At 38.0% G+C, this 17,414-nt stretch overlaps 1 protein-coding gene across 1 annotated transcript in view; it reads right to left on the reverse strand.

Annotated features, from left to right (window-relative positions):
• The window catches only part of Diaph3 (diaphanous related formin 3), a 473,693-nt gene that overhangs the window by 392,177 nt on the left and 64,102 nt on the right, over positions 1 to 17,414 (reverse strand). Inside the window, exon 4 of the mRNA XM_029469353.1 lies at positions 12,491 to 12,595. Coding sequence (XP_029325213.1) covers positions 12,491 to 12,595 — 105 coding nt within the window. The remainder of the gene's footprint in view (positions 1 to 12,490; positions 12,596 to 17,414) is intronic.

The raw sequence follows: 17,414 nt of genomic DNA on the forward strand, positions 1-17,414 counted from the left end.
GCTAAGGGAATTCACAGTAACAGAACCTTAGTCTAAATATATGGCCAGTAGTTTCTATAAATCATCCACAAATTAAGTAAACAATTCATATGACTTCTACATAGACTGGCCTGTAAGGAAACATGGTAAGAATGCTTTTATTTGATTACAAATTATGAAGATGCTCTCATCTACAAATACCATTCTAAATTAGCTTACACTATAGATCTTTTCATGAGTATGTACTAAGTCTTACACAATATGTTAAACAACTGAGTTTGTGACCCTCTAAGAATCACATATAAACAATGATAAATTTACAGAGGTGATATTCTCATAGGGTCCACCTTGTCTGGACAATCCATGAACCTGACTCATGACTTTGTGTGTCTGACCTCCAAGTGCAACTTGCGAAGAAAGAGCCGGTGCATCCTTCACTATGGGCCAGTTTCACATTGTAGTACTTGGCAATGACAGTGGCGTGACTAGAATCAAAGAGCCAATTCAACCTGAGTCTCTGCAGTATGTGGCTAGAGGACAGGAGCTGGTTAATGCTAAGAACAATGAGGATCCAGTGCACAAAAGAAGAAAGGATAAAACAGCTGGGTGTCCTTGGGTCACCAAGGTTAGCTAAATGGCACAGGGATCTGGTTCAAACCTCAGCATCACAATTCAATGAATAATAAGAAAAATAATAATGTTTTTAAAAAATAAAAGAGGTTTTTAAAAAAAAATCAAGAGTTAACATCAAGTTTGGAAAAATACAATTACTACAGCACACTCTTGCAAGGTATATACCATTCCTCAATGAGTACGCTAAATTCAGCTGTAAAGGGTAAACTGAAAGGTGGTTAAGCTTCAAGCAAGGAGAAGAAGGCAATGTACAACTTTTAGAAGAAAAAGGGGAAAGTACAAAAAGGGCTGTAACAGTCTATGTTGTTTATAATTTAAAAATAAGTCATCAGATAATGTGTAGTCTGCCTAAGAATATATTAGAGTAGGGAAAAAAAAAGATGTGTTACATTTTAGGTCACAAATCTATCACAGCCAAATATAAGAAAAACCAAAAGCTAACATTACAAAAGCTAATTTTATATGTAAAGATACAGCAAAGTTTTTCAGTGAAATATTAATATATTAATTAAATTATATTTTCAAATCTCACATTTGACATCATATTAATACATTATTCTCTGTTATATATAAAAATAAGAGGTCAGTGTTAAGCCAGGCATTCCAACTTAACAACGTACATGCTTTTTTAAGCCATTGTGGTACGTTTTCTCTAGTTTTTCAGGACCACAAATCAAAATAAAGAAATGAAGTCAGGAACTTATCATAACCGTCAGAGTATATTTAGGGACAAATAAACCAACTCACAGGAAGACAAGGCTACGAGATATAGAAAATATGGTTCCTTAGTCACTGGAGAACTTAAATCTGGGCCTATCAAAATATAGAGATTTTGTCAGATGCACAAGCCAGTCAAATCTGTTTTCTTTGAGTCATATCCTAAGACAATGAGGGTAGAATAATTAAAGGACAGAGCATAACATGCTACAGAAAACCAAATCTCCCTAACATTACTAAGGAGGTAGAAAGGAGATATAAACAAATTTAGTGCTAAGAGTCCCCATGCAGACATCAGGAAGACCAGGCAACAATGTTGAGAAATATATGTGGTAGCTAAAATATGTCTGCTACTGTGTACTGAGTTCTAGGAATGCCAAGGGTTGATTATATTTTTAATCATACCAAACAGTTTATGTTATGTCATAGTATTTATGCTTAATGTAAACATATGTGAGTTAAAACAAAATGTGTATCACAGAGATGGCTCAGTGAGTAAAATGACTGCCATACAAACATGACTTTTATTTAAATCCTTTGCACAATAAATAAACAAACAAACAAACAAAATAATCTGAGAATATTGGTGAGCATCTATAACACCAGAACTGAGAGAAGGGATTAAGACAGGCAAATATTGAGGCTGACAGCTAATCTAGCCAAAATGGTGAGCTCCAAATTCAGTAAGACACTATATCAAAAACTAAAGGGAGACATCAATACAAGAAGACAGTCAGCATCAACCTCCTATATCCACACATGCATGCATGCATGGTGAGTGCATTAATACACGCACATGCCAATGCTGCCACACACACAGCAAAGATGGGGAAGCATGTGATTATATTCATTCTTAGGGAGGATAGGATTAGTAATCATGGCAAATAAATTGTTTCAAATTAAGTATGACTAAAACAACTAGAAATGTTATACTGTAAAAAAAAACATACAGGCCATTCATAAGCCTAAATATACACTGCTGACACTGTATTCAAAGACATGTGTATACGACCATCAGATGGACCATGATGCTGGCGGTATAAACAAGTCCATATTTGGTGGAGACATGCCCCTGCCGCCCTGATTGGCTGAAGCTGCATGCCTGCTGAGGTGACATGGCCTGCTGTGAGTGGATGGGGACTGAGAGTATATAAGCAGACCTCCCTGGGTTCCTGGGGTCACCGTAGCAGCATCTAGGCCTTCCTGCAATAAAGGCTGTTGAGAAGAATCCGACCGTGTTGTGTCTTCCTTGGCGGCCAAGGTGGGCGCAGCATATATACACATATATATCACATATATTTATATATGAAAATCCCTATACATATTTTATGATGCTCAGAATGATCACATTTATATCTAACTTCATATCACAGCTATGAGACTGAGTGCTTCTATCATAACATTTATTCACTCACCTCCACTGTCTAATTACTTTTAATTCAATGAGACAAACAAACAGGAGAAAAAAAAAGACAACTATTAGGAGCTTTTAAAAGCCACCTCTCTATCAAACACAGACAGAGAAAGAGAGAGAGTTGTAAATTTTTATAATTTAATTAGTCCTTGAATTTAATAATTTGAGCTACACTACTTTCTCCTTAAAAAATAGTACATGCTACATAATGAAATCAAATAAGCTTCCATATAGTATTGTAGAACAAAACTTAACTTGTAACATCAATAGGAAAAACTGTATTCTTGGTTTCCAGTCATCAATGTTACTGTTCTTCAGATATTTTCAGTAATTTTTACTTTCTTAAGTTGTAGTGACATGATTCCTCACCATTTCAGTAGTTCACTTTACTACTGTATATAATAAAGTCCTAATGTCCATACCACTTTACAATGTACAGAAATAAATGAGCTTAATTACCTAAATCAGGGGCTAATTGTGAGACAAACTGTATGAGCTTACCATACTCTACTTCATCTTGCTACTGCCTTGCTTGGAGGCAAATCTGACAGCAGATTTACAATGATGCTGCTTTTAAGAACAGGTAGGTTTCTTTCTTATGCTTCTGCTGGGGGAGGGCTAGTTAACTAGATGGAGTTAGGCCAGCAAAGGTCTGTAATCTAAATATTGTTCTTTGCCTGTAAGACTTACTCGGACTTTTCAACTTCAAAATCTGTGGGAGTAACTTTGCAATTTTCCCTACCTATGGAATAATATTTTTATTAAAGACACAGAAACAGATAAGACCAATTGGTAGAAATGTAAAATAACAGAAGTATAATCAGCATCAATTCTTGTTGAATAAGGATGTCACAAAACTAAGTACTTCAGAAGAATACATATTTATTCTGGTGATTCAGGTATCTGCGGAAGGGGTCACATATCACTACTTTTCATGTTTCTGAACCATTTGAAAACAGAAGGTGATTAAAAACTCTCAGATGCCTATGAATCCCATTTACATGGAGTACATCACTGTAATTTTTTTAAATGCATTCATATTCAAATCTGAGAACCATGATTCTTAGCTCATCAGGCCTGCTTAATTGCACTAACATCTGCAATCAATTTAAATTCTTTAAGATAGTCTTTCACAGTGCTTGAAGTGATTTCATGCTGTGATAGATTTAACACACTCACTAATTTATAGACACACACAAGCAGATGAGACCTAGTTTTCCATGGGTGAGGTACAACACTGAAGGGCAGTCTGCATTTTCCACATAACTGGGATACAGCAAACGGCACATCCTGCACAGCTTACTGGAAATACAGGAGATGACTGTACCACGCAAGCAAAGCAGAGAGTAAAGCTAGACCTAGCATTTCATCTACATCTATTTGTAAGTCATGGACCATTTAGTGGTTTGATGAGAGTTTATAGATGCAATAAACTGCCAAACTAGAGCTACCAGGTGAAGTTATACAGAATACTGATGCCCCTCAATAAATCATCTCTCCTTCCTGGAAAATGGAGGAGGAGGGGATGAAAGGACCGTTTTTTAACCTAAATTACAACTCCCCATAAAACAACGAAAACACAGAGGACTAGAGAATCTGGATACATGGTGGAAGTGCTATAGTTCTGGAGCCTCCTGGGTTCTCACAATCCAAAAGACAAAAACAAGTGGTAAATACAAACCATGGGTAACAAAATATCCCGGAATAGCAATGCTGTCCTCTACAACTTCAAAAGAAAGAGGCTGGTGACTCACCATCAGACCACAAGACCTTGACACTATCAAAATCAGGCAGGAACAAGAGAAAGCAATGAAGAGAAGGTTATGAGAAAGAGGAAAACCCAAAAAGGCTAAAAATCATTAGCAGTCTCGGTGCAGAGTGAGGAGTTTGCTTCTGACACCATAACAGAGGACTACGGAAAGGCCAAAGGAGATGGGAGAGGCTGGGCGTCACTGTCCATGAACGCCAACACTCGGCTCCTGAGCTTTGAGACAGTACAGAATTCTAACTGGACCAGAAAACGCTGTGCACAAAATGAAAACTAAGCAGAACATTCCTACAAAATGACAGACATCTCTGTTGGCCAACACAAAATGGATCCCATGGCACGTGCACACACACGTGTGTGTGTGTGTGTGTACACATCTTCTTTTTTGTTGTTGTTGTTGTTGTTTTGGTCTTAATGTTTTCTTTTTGTAGATTATTTGTTTTGATTTCTCTTTTTTGATCCTTTTGATTTTCCTCTTTGAGTTTCTATGTTATTTTATTTTCCATTATTTTATTTTATTGATAATTTCTGGGGAGGAGAATATTAAGTTGGGTAAACAGACTCTGGAAGGTGTTGAAGGATTGGAAAGAATACTGTCAAAATATACTATATGAAAAACAATTAAATAAACTTTTTAATGTAACAATTTCAATATGAGGTCAGACATTTGGCAAATTCAGGAGACAAGAAACAAGCATTTAAGACAGAGTAAGAAACTAAGATAAAATGAAAGAATTTAAGCAGAAAAAAATGTAAAAAAAAAAATTTTTTAAGTTAAATGGAAGAAAAGAAAGACTTCACAAATGCACTTCAAGGTTAAACACAGGACAATTGTTTCCAGTTGCATTTCATATGCTTGGATGAAACTGCCCTTATGACATCGGACCAGTACAATGTATAGATGCCAATCTTAAATAAAATGTTTACAAAAAAGTAAATCACTGCAGGAATAAAACCCAAGAGGAAGGAATATGAGAACAAACGGGTCATCTGAGATTCAGAACTGAAATAAACAAAATGCTTAAATCAGAAAGCGGATAGATAAAAAGTGGAAAGAGGGCTGGGGCCAGGGAATAGTAGAGAAGGGGAAATCAACAAAACCAATTCTGTCTGGAAAATGTCAGAATTAACCTAATGCTGCATATTATTTTTAATTTATTTTACTTTTACTCATTCCCCCTTTCCTCTTATCTTAAAGTTCTTAACAACAAAAAAAAAAAACAAAACCATAAAGTGTATAGGAGATTGTCCGGTGAGATACAATCAGTGATTTATTGTAGGATATCATTTGGTCTTGACAGGCATCTCTGTGCTTATTCTGTTTTAATTATAAGACTGCACTGCCCTTACAATAACGGAATGCAGCACAGGTTATCTATGAGTCAATGAAGACATACAGGTACATAAAAACACACACACACAAACACGCGCACATATATGTGAAATACATTTTTTTTTAAAAGAAAAGAAATCCTAGTTTCTACTTTCAGGTGCAATACTAACTTGACTTCACATATTATTTGGACCTTTCTCTTATTTGCAAACTTCAAAATATACATATAGTTCAGATCTTAAAGTAAATAAAAAATTATCTAATAGCTACTAAATGTATCTACCAAGCAGGTGTGTAACAACCTTATCCTTGAGAAATATGATGCCAGGAAATGAGTTTATATTTTATTCAAACTGTAAGATACGGCTTTCCCAGAAAATTCTACAGCTAGTATAGCAAATGCATGCGAGAAGACAGAGAGAAGCCTGCGAATGCCTACGTTTACTTGGGGCCGGCTTTCTTTACACACTGTAAAGAACGACACAGCTTCCTCACTTACTGAATGTCCCTGGAACACGGTTTGTTTGTTTAGTAGCGAGGGACTTAAACTAACCTGCATAAGACAGATAAGAGGCGAAAATAAACTTCTGGTCTATGAGTTTAGGGGCTACCACTATACAGCAAACTTCAAGAAATAATAACTGCCTTTTGCATGTCAAAATGATGAGCGCCATTGAGTCTGTGTAGAATCCACCGCACGTAGGGAAACTGTACCTAAAGGATGTCACCAACAAAGAAAGAGAAAGTGCACAGTGGCTTTAATGGCATCTGCTTCTCCTCCCTGCTAATGGTGTGTTTGACTCTCTTTCTGAAGAGAAGCAGTCTTCTTTGATACAAACACTATTTCCATGTGATGTTCTCTGCCAATGGGCAGAAAGTCTTATCAAATACTATAAATGTACCTCCCACTAGGGGTCCACTGAGATGCTATGCATAAGCACATCACACTTGAAGCCACAGTGTGAATGTTTATTAGTCCTATTTACCAAGTTGAAGATCACATAGCACAATGCCTTGGCTCCATTAGATCAGTGTTACACTACAAGGTACAGTGCATTATTCACTAATAAGGGCATACTCTACAATGCAGTACTCTTACTGATCACCCATATAGGAATCTTGGAGAGCCTCATTTAGTTCAAATAAATGCCTGACCTCCACATGCAGTAATTCTGGTCCAAATGGTCAACGGCACAGCCTGGACATGGAGATATCTGAATGGGTCTAAATGACTCCACTGTATACTCATGTCTGAAGCTACTGTTATGATCCCATACTTTGTTTTCCTTCAGCAAGTATCTGTTCATAGAACTCTTCTCTTCCTTCAGAAGTGTTCCTTCTTTCAGAAAGTTCACTCCATATGATCATTTTCTCATACTTTCCATCTCTATCATAAATAGCATGGCTCCTCTAACTAGTGCTTTCTAAGATGCTGATTAAAAAAATATGGGCCTGTGAGATGGTTCAGTGCGTAAAGGCAACAGCCACCAATCTTGACCCCTTGAGTTTGATACCGTGACTCTACAGGAGGGAAGGAAAGAACTGATTTTTCCAAGCTCTCTTCTGACCTTTACCCACATACCCACCCACAGACAGACAGAGAGAAACACACACACACACACACACTCACACACACACACGCGCACACACACAAATGTAATAGTTTGTAAATTTTTTTTTAACCTGGAAGGAATCGCCATAACAAAACATCTTAGAGCAAGAAACAGCTCAAGAACCACGAAACCAACACCTCAGAGAACTTCTGATACTAACCACTGGTATAAACACTACTGAACAATATATGTCTAAAATTCAGCAGGCAATTATTTTCCTACACTGAATGAGTACTTTAAAATGAAACGAAACAAAAGGAAACGAAAGGAAAACCTACAATAAAGGCCATTTTTACCATAAAGTCTTAAAGACCACTAATGTTGAACTCCAATTTAAACCTAAAAACAAAATCTCTTCCTACAAGAAAAAGTGATTGGTTTTGTTTATTCCCATCTCCTACTCCACCATGCAGTAATAAAATAGAGCAGCAAAAGTTATTAGTGGTTCTGTCCAATAACAACTCAAAAAGATGCTGCATTAATTTGAGCTCTTAAAAGATAACTGTAATTCTACATAAATAAAATCTGATATATACAGGCAGAAGTTGAAATTATAAGTGCTCCATGGATTATGAGAAAGTATGTTGAACAAGAAATGTGTTCGTTGCCCTTCGGCTCTGAAATTTTCTCCTCAACAAAGAAAGCCAGGCGAGAAGCAGGCAAAGGACAGCCAGCAAGGATGCTGCTGAGATTAACACTCCAAACACCAACCACCAAATTTCACTACGCTTGTGGATTGCAAGGGATGCTTTATGAACCATCACCTAAAATACACACAAAACAGTCCGTGTTAGATTTAACAAGCAATAGGTTTCCATGTTTCTAGTGCTAATCTATATAAACTCCTTAAACAAAAGAGAAAATCAAAACCTTGATTTATTTGTATCTAATATAGTCCCTAAAATTAACACCTAAGGGTCAGAGAGATGATTCAGCAACCTAAAGCCTGTACTACTCTTGCAGAGGCCCCACAGCAGGAATCATACAACCACCAGGAACTTGAGTGCCAAAGGATCTGATGCCATCTTCTGACCTCCTCAGGCATCTGCACCCACATAATGTACATGCACACACATATATTAATTAAAATGAATAAAGATAACACATAAAACCAACACTTACATCCTAAACCACCTAGCGCATCTCCATGAGTCATAGAGAAGCATGCTACTCCTCCTAAAAAGGAGCCAGCTTGGAAACTTGGGTCTCCCTAGTCACATCCTCGCCACCTCTATGCTCTCCACTCCTTTCATGGGGCCACTAACTCTTCTGTGGGATACAGCTTGGTGCCGCTAAGGCAGTACTTCTCAACCTGTGGGTCACAACCTCTTCAGGGGTCAAACAACCCTTTCACAGGGGTCACCGAAGACCATCAGAAAACGCAGATATTTACTTTACAATTCATAATGGTAGCAAAATTAGTCATAAAGTAGTAACAAAAATTGGGGGTCACCACAATATAAGGAATGCATTAGGGTGGTTGAGAACTACTGCCCAAGGGCCTCACTTCTCTATGGCCATAAATTACTATGAAAACCTTACAAAACAAACATTGGAAGAATATCTTCTCTTAAAAAATTAAAAAGGAATAGCATTGTGGTGTATTTTTACCAATCTTTTGTGATAGAAGAAAAGATACCTAAGTGGTCTAAATCATATTCTAAAACAAAATTCTTTTAACTGTTTAAAACTTCATCTATGGCCTCTGTGGCCTCTATCATTAACTTTTATTATCAAGCCATGGAGAATGTGTAGCCTGAATATAAACCCAACCAACCACAACAAAGTAAGCCCTGCTATAGACACTGGAGTCTCATTCCTAGTGTGATAACACACTCCAAAGAGAAAAGATGAGAGAAAGCCTGGTGAAGTCAGCCACTCAGGCTAGGATATCTCCAAACCCAGCAAATCCACTTAAGGTCCAAGAATCTTGATGACAGAAATCATCTTCTAATAATATCTGCCATTCTAGGACAAGACAAATATTCCACACACTAAGTTAATATTGTAACTCTCACACTCTAGACAACTAATGTCTTTCAGTCCGGATCACTCAAGTAAATAAACTCCAACCTTGGTTCAAAATGATTAAAGGAGTAAGTAGACAAGGCATCCTCAGCTACATATGTGCCAGGGGTCTCGGACCAGCCTTTGTGTATGATCTTTGATTGACTGTTCAGTCTCTGAGAGCTCCCTGGGGTCCAGGTTACTTGATACTCTTAGTCTTCCTATGAGGTTGCCTTCATTCAATCCCTTCCCTAACTCTTCCATAGGGGTCCAGACCTCAGGCTAATAATTGACTGCAAGTATCTGCATCTGTCTCAGCCAAGCTGCAAGCACAACACAGCATCAGTGGTAATGTCAGGATTTGGTGCCTGCCCATGGGATGGGGCCATTCCATCAGTCTCTGCTCCATTTTGTCCCTGAACTTCTTTTTAGACAGGAACAATTTTGGGTTGACAATTTTGAAGGTGGGTTGGTGTCCCCATCTCTCCCCTGGGGACCCTGTCTAATTGGAGGTGGTCTCTTCAGGTTCCATCTCCCCACTGTTGGGCATTTCAGCTAAGGTCACTCACATTGAGTCCTGGGAGCCTCCTCAGTCCCTGGTCTCCGGGACTTTCTAGAGCTTCCTCCCACCCCACTCCCTGCAGCTGTATACTGTAATTCATTCTCCGGGCACTCTGGCCTCTCTCCGATTCCCCCCACGTACCGGATCCTGCCCCCACTTTCACCATGGTTATTCCATCCCCCTTCTAAGTGGGACTGAAGCATCCTCACTTGTGCCTAACACTGTAGAGGCTTGATGCCCTAGCAAGGGGCTGGGGGAACACAGGGAGGGAACCCTCTCAGAGGTGACATGTAGGAGGGATAGGAGTTAGAACTCTTTTAGGGGGAACAAGGAGGGAAAAAACAATTGGGGTGTAAATAGAAAAAATAATTCATTAACAAGAAAAAAGAACTTAAAATGAAAAAAAAAAAAAGTTCAAGTAGAGTTTAGCTTTTCTTATATGTCTGTTTATTTTCTTAAATTCCAGAATTAAAATTCACTAACACACAGGGTTTCCTACGCCAGTTGTAACTCACATAACACATCCTATGTGATTATACTTAATAAATTTATGGTTGCTGGATTTAAAATTTATTAACAGTCATCTTCCCTAACTATTCCACACGACACAAGTCACCTGCAATGCATTGGGTTTTGTACCCTGCAGTTTGAGTGTTTTGCTTATGTGTAGTGTTAAAGTTATATATGTACCAAATGGCTCCATTAACAAGCAATGACAGGAGTACTTGGGCAACTATCTCTGATGTCTGGAACCTTGGCTAACAAATACTTACCATCAATAAACACGTATTGGATAAATGTCTTTTTAAAAATGTGAAATTGCCCATCATAAATTTATGTTATAGGATACTTTTCTCTATACCTCTAACAATAAATTTGATATAATGGTAATGTGCGCTATAATGATTTCAATCACAAAAATAAGCAAATAACAAGGACAACTTAATTACACAGAGGTAGTCACCAGTGTCAAATGTTCTAAAAATGGAAGAAGCAACTTAATGATGACAGAATGCCTGTATGACAAAGGAACTGCCATTTTATGGGTAGAAAAAAAAATGAAAAAGTACATTAAGCTGCTTATGTCCAAAAGATTTTAAAAACAAACAAACAAACTTCTAAATGGCAGCCATATATCTTTAAGGGACAAAACCCACTAATATCAGTGTCTCGGCAGCTGAATACAGAGCCTATTTATACCAGGCTAGGAAAGGCATGCTACTCATAGTGATTTCTACAACTGAAGATGAGCCTGCCAAAACAATAGATATGTTTAAAAATTAAACATCGCTTGAGTTTTTCTTCCAAAAGAAATAGCACTGAGTTACTGTCTAGCAGATAAACAGTGATGAGGTATAAATAACTTATGTTCTCATAGTCTGGCCTTAGGTTAAAGTATCCCATGAAAATCAGTGTATAAGCTACTTCTTTCTAATCCTATTATAAATTCAGCCAAAAGCACTCTCTCCCGCCTTTCACTCCTTAGTTAGCCTCCTGTCACGGTTAACCTCAGTTCTCAGCTTGATACACTTGGCGAAGGTGGAAACTTACTTGAAAAAGTGTCTTTATCAGATTGGCCTGTGGGCTTCTCTTTATTGTTAACACATAAAGGAAGACCCAATCCACTGTGGACTCTACTACCACACTTGGGCCTGGACTGCATAAGAAAGCAGGCTGACAACGCCATGAAGAGCAGTAAGAAGCATCCCTCATGGTCTCTGCTTCAGTTCCTGCCTCCAGGTTCCCACCTTAGCTTCCCTCTGAAGATGGGCTGTAATTTGTAAGCTTAAGAAAACCAAAGCTTCCCCAAGTTGCTTTTGATCATTGTTTTATTACAGAAAAACAAAGCAAACGAAAACACCTCCATGTCATAGTTTTCATCCAATCCCCATTTTTCACAACATCTATCAAGCTCATTTGTTTTTCAATGAAGTAAATTCCACAGATTCTGTCTGCCAACTATGCTTTCCTTGACATTGGGTCAGTATTTCCACTCCTTTTCACCATTCCCTAGAGAACAGATCACTATGGGAAGACACAAAATTCCTTTCAATACTTACATTTGTACTGGGTTTGAAGATGTTCTGCCCATAGGAAAATGCACAATATGGAATTGATTATTGTGAATCCTAACTTAGGTAGGTAAAGTTCTATAATATAAATATGATCTTCATTTATAAGTGACACTGGAAATCAATGACAATCTTAATTCACTAGCAAAGTGTGGTCTCAAGACACACTACTGTGCTTCTTAGCAGTGAGACTAGCCAACACACACACACACAAAGTTTAAGAGAATACTAGAGAAATGTCTTAAGCTAATTTATTATACTTGTTTCTAATTATGCACTCAAAGCCTTCTGATTGCAGTTTTGCACAAGCGTAAGCACTTCATTAGACAAATGCATTGTTTCCGCACACTGCAGGCTGCAGCACTATGTTTCAGGCTGACAGCTTTACTTACTGTCTTAGAAGCAGTATTAATGTACTGCATCACCATTTCTTTTTTGATACCGAAGTCTTTTTCCCGCAATGGTGCCTTTTTATCTTCATTTAAATTCATATCTTCCTGGAAAACACAATTAAAATGCCTGATTTTAGAATCTAAGTAGAGCAGCAGTTCCCTGTATACTCTATGAAACAGAAAAATCAATAATTTGTGACTAAAGCAGCATTAATTGTTTTGGAATGATTTACACACAGTTCTGCCTAAAGGAAGGAGAGCTGGGTAGACAGGCAGCATTCTAGATCATTTAACAGGTAAAATACTTACCAGAAAAGCTTGAAACTCACAGCAGGCTATTAAAATTATATTCACATCACTATAGATAATTAGACAGTTGCAGACTTCTGCCTTTCATAAGGTCATTAGGATTCAAAATTTCAATATATTTATTTATTTTACAACAGCTGCACCTGAAGCTATCTTGTACTGTTTTAAAGAGATAATCTGCATACTATAAAAATAAAAAGTAAATAAACCACCACCTTCCAGGAGAGCTCCAAGCACATGCATAATAACAGATACCTACTACTAATGCAAGAAAATGGCATAACATTCTACGGCTTTAATCCTTTCTGTCTATCTGAATCAAAAATATTAAGTAGTTAATTTACTGAATGATTTAAATAACATAAAAGTTGAGCCTCTGAATGAATACAGGAGCTTATGAATTAGATCAAGATAAAAGTCTAACATTTCTCAACATCAAAGATAACAAGGGTCTAAGCATCCTATACTTTGCTCTAAGACTAATTTTGATTAATAACCCAAGTCTAAAACAGCCACATAAGTATATGAATTCCATGAACTGTTTAAGAGGTTGTTCCGGTAAGACATATGAGGCTGGTGGAGAAGAACAGCACCAGTGACTTCTCAGGGATCAGAGACAGCCCCGTATCACATGTAGGATGATTCATAAAGCAGTTGCATGTAAGTTCTAGATCTACTACGAATGAACACATAAAAATCAGAATTTCAGGTCACCTATACAACCCAACAAGCCAAATTTCCCCCAAATTTTACTCTTTAACAATGCAGATCATAAGTTTTTCAAACACCAAACAAGCCAAAGATCACAACTCCTTTCATTTCACACTGATAGAAACATTTCCAATGGATAGGTATTGTGAACACTAGTGAGGTTGAAGCAAGAGATCTTGAAATCAAGGCCAGCTTGGAATACACAGAGCAAGACCCTGTAGAGAGGAAGAAGGAGAAGGAGGGTGAGGGGTAGGAAATTTTGAGATCTTAGAACTTCCAGTTTAATAGGCTGACAAAAGGAAGACATCAGCATTGCCCCTTCCTGGTCTATTTAAAAGTAGCCTAGGTAAGAAATGTACTTATTATTTGCCTCATTCCACCCCCCGCCCAGGCTAATTTTTCAATAGGCTTTACCCTCACATGCTTTAGAGGGATCAGCAAAATGGTTCAGAGGATGCTCCCTCGCCTAAGCTTGAGCTCAATGACTCAAACGCCATGAGCTTGGAAACCTGAAAGCTCTCCAGGATGGAGAAAACTGACTACCAGGAGTTGTTCTCTGCCCTCAACACATGCACCCATGTGCACACATGCATTCAAAAATAGTAAATGGACATTGGTGTGTGTGTGTGTGTGTGTGTGTGTGTGTGTGTGTGTGTGTGTAAAATATGAAAATTTTTTAGAATTCCTGGGAGATTTGATTGTGGCAGTGACAAGGATGTCATCATTCAAAAAGGCATACCAGGGGCTGGCGAGATGGCTCAGTGGTTAAGAGCTCCGACTGCTCTTCCAAAGGTCCCGAGTTCAAATCCCAGCAACCACATGGTGGCTCACAACCATCCGGAACAAAATCTGATGCCCTCTTCTGGAGTATCTGAGGACAGCTACAGTGTACTTACATATAATAAATAAACCTTTAAAAAAAAAATATATATATATATATGGCATACCATTGGAGGCATTCATCACTTAACCCTGTAGAACAAAAGAGAAGGTGGATGTAAGGAGACACCCCTTTAAGAGAAGGCTAACTTTCTAATAGTGCCTGCTGTGCAAGCCTGGAGACCTGGGTTAGGTCTCCTTGTAAAAGAGGGCAGAAAGAATTATCTCATAGAGTGGTCCTCTCTTCTCCACTTGAATGCTATAACTCAGTTGGAGTACTTTCAATGAGAATGGCCTCCACTGTCTGATAGGTTAGAATGCTCAGTCACTAGGGAGTGGTTCTAGGTGAAAGGATTAGGAAGTGTGGCCCTGTAGGAGGAAGTAGGCCACTGGGAGTGACCTTTGAGGTTTCAAAAGCCCTTGGAGTCTCTCTTCCTTTCTTCCTGCGGTCTTCTCATCTGGATGTAGAACTCTCAGCTACTTCTCCAGCACAATGCCTGCCTGTAAGTCATGCTTACCACCATAATGATAATGGACTAAACCCCTGAAACTGTCTGCAAGCTTCCAATTGAATGCTTTCTCTTATGAGAGTTATCTCATTCATAGTGTCTCGTCACAGCAACAGAACACTAAGACCCATCCTGTACGCACAAGATGATGATGATGATGATGATGGGTTATTAATCAAAATTAGTCTTAGAGCAAAGTATAGGATGCTTAGACCCTTGTTATCTTTGATGTTGAGAAATGTTAGACTTTTGTCTTGATCTAATTCATAAGCTCCTGTATGCATTCAGAGGCTCAACTTTTATGTTATGATGCCGGAAAACATCAAAGCTCTGGCACTCTATCATCCAATGGGATTAGACACAAAATGAAAAGCTAAAAGTAATAAATAAACTCACATAGTCAATAGTATTACAGGAGTTTGATGTACATTAAGCATCCCAGGAATCAACTATTCCATGGTTACACTATCCTTTTCAAGTTCTCTCCACACTGTGCTTTGTTTCAGGAATGGAGTGCATGAACACCAAAACATCACACCAGCCATAAAGCAGACATTCAGGGATATTTCCTCATGATTTCTTGAATGGTCAGGCCAATTGTTTCTATTAAAATACACAGATATTGTATATGGCATTATACTGGATTCTTAATTATGAATTTAGGTAACTCAGTTTTATATACAGAAAATGTTACTGGCCATAAGCCAGGCAAAAAAAAAAAGGCAAACTGTGCATGTTGTCACTCATAAGAGGAAGTTAAAAGAGTTGATCTCTAAGGACATATATAGTGGAGCAGGGCTCGCCAGAGGCTAGTAGGGTAGAGAGAAGAAAGAGAGCTGGCTTGCTGTAGAAAATATAATAAGTTTTAGCATTCTACACCACAGTTGAGTGACTGTAATAATTCATTTATTAACATTTCAAAATGAAAAAGAATTTAAGTGTTTCTAACACAGAGAATGATAAATGATTGATGTTATGGGTATATTAATTTCCTTGCTTTGATCACTGCACATTGGATCTATGTGCTGAATTCACACTGGAGCTCATGATGATGTACAATTATTAGGTGGCAATTACATAAGAACTCTGCTGATTTAGAAAGAGGAGTTAGGGAACAACTGTTATAAAAGTGGGAGACCTAGCAGCATCTATGATCTGTATGAAATTACAACAGCAAATTAAAATATTTAAGAAACACAGAATACTGAGAAACAGATAACTTATTAGTTGAGCTGAAATCAAATTAAAATTTCAAGAGCGATGGTTGAAAGGAAAAAAAAATTAAAGCCACTGCTTTCTTTTCAAAGAGGTGTTACCAGATGACATTCATCCATGACTAAGAATGGTTGTGATACTTAATTTTAGTTGACAGCTAATTTTAGATTAATCCTTTGGATGGAAAAGTAGCCAGACAGCTGGCAAGCACTATGGAGTGTCTAGGAGAGTATTTTATAAACAATTTGTCCACATGAAGCTATGGACTGATTAAGAAGAATCACCCTCACACAGTGGGGCAAGCACTATGCAATCAGTTGGCAGCCCAGATCATCAAAAGGCAAAGTATAGGTTAATTTATGCTATCACATGGGTACTCCTCTTTCCGATCCTTAGGTCTACAGCGTTAGTCTACCAACTGTAGATGTTGGGGCCATATCTACTCCAACTCCACACTCCAGGTTCTCAGGTCCTGGACACTGCACTACAAATCACTGTGTCCACACTAGCCCCTCACATTCTCCACTTGTAGATGGTCTTTGCTAGGAATGAGGTTCCATAGTCTTTTAGAACAAGTCCCTTAATTAAAACCTTTCCATATGCCATAGCTATTAGTATTCCTATTGGCTCAGGACCGTCTAGAGACCCTTACCTAGTGTTTATGTGTTAGGACAGGTCTCACTATTTTCCTCTGGTTTATGGCAACTCTCGTATCTCACTATGCAGTCATTTTCCTGAGAACTGTGGGATAACAGAATCTCAATGCATTAGTTTGTTTAAAGAAAGAAGATAGAGAAAGAAATTTGGATTTAATTAACTCCCAAAACACAGCAAAGCCTGATGCAGCACCCCCAGGTATATATGACTACACGTAACGAGTTTTTATTCTCTACACGAGGAAAGGGCACTGTAAAGATAAACAAGGAGGAATGAACAAAAAAAGATAATAATAATAATAATAACCATATGAAAATATATAATGCAAGATTTTTAAGATAGATTTTAATCTACAGAAAACAGTGCTAGAAGAATAAAAACTCCTGAAGCAACAGTACCCAGTGTTGGGAAGTAATGAAGTTCCTGAAAAAGCACGTAGGAAGTCTTGTCATAGAAAATGCACATCTATGTTTTGAGTTACAATTCCAGGGAGTGTGGACCTCCCTGCAAAACCGAGCAGAGTATGTTTGGGAAAGAGAGAAGACCACCACATCAATTTTCATATTTCTCAGTTCATAGTCTCGCAAAATAATCAAGCCTCCATCTCTTTGTTGAGTTTCAATAAAGGCATAGAGTGGATGACC

Source organism: Mus caroli, chromosome 14, assembly GCF_900094665.2.
Source record: "Mus caroli chromosome 14, CAROLI_EIJ_v1.1, whole genome shotgun sequence".
In the NCBI taxonomy this organism is placed as follows: Eukaryota; Metazoa; Chordata; class Mammalia; order Rodentia; family Muridae; genus Mus; species Mus caroli.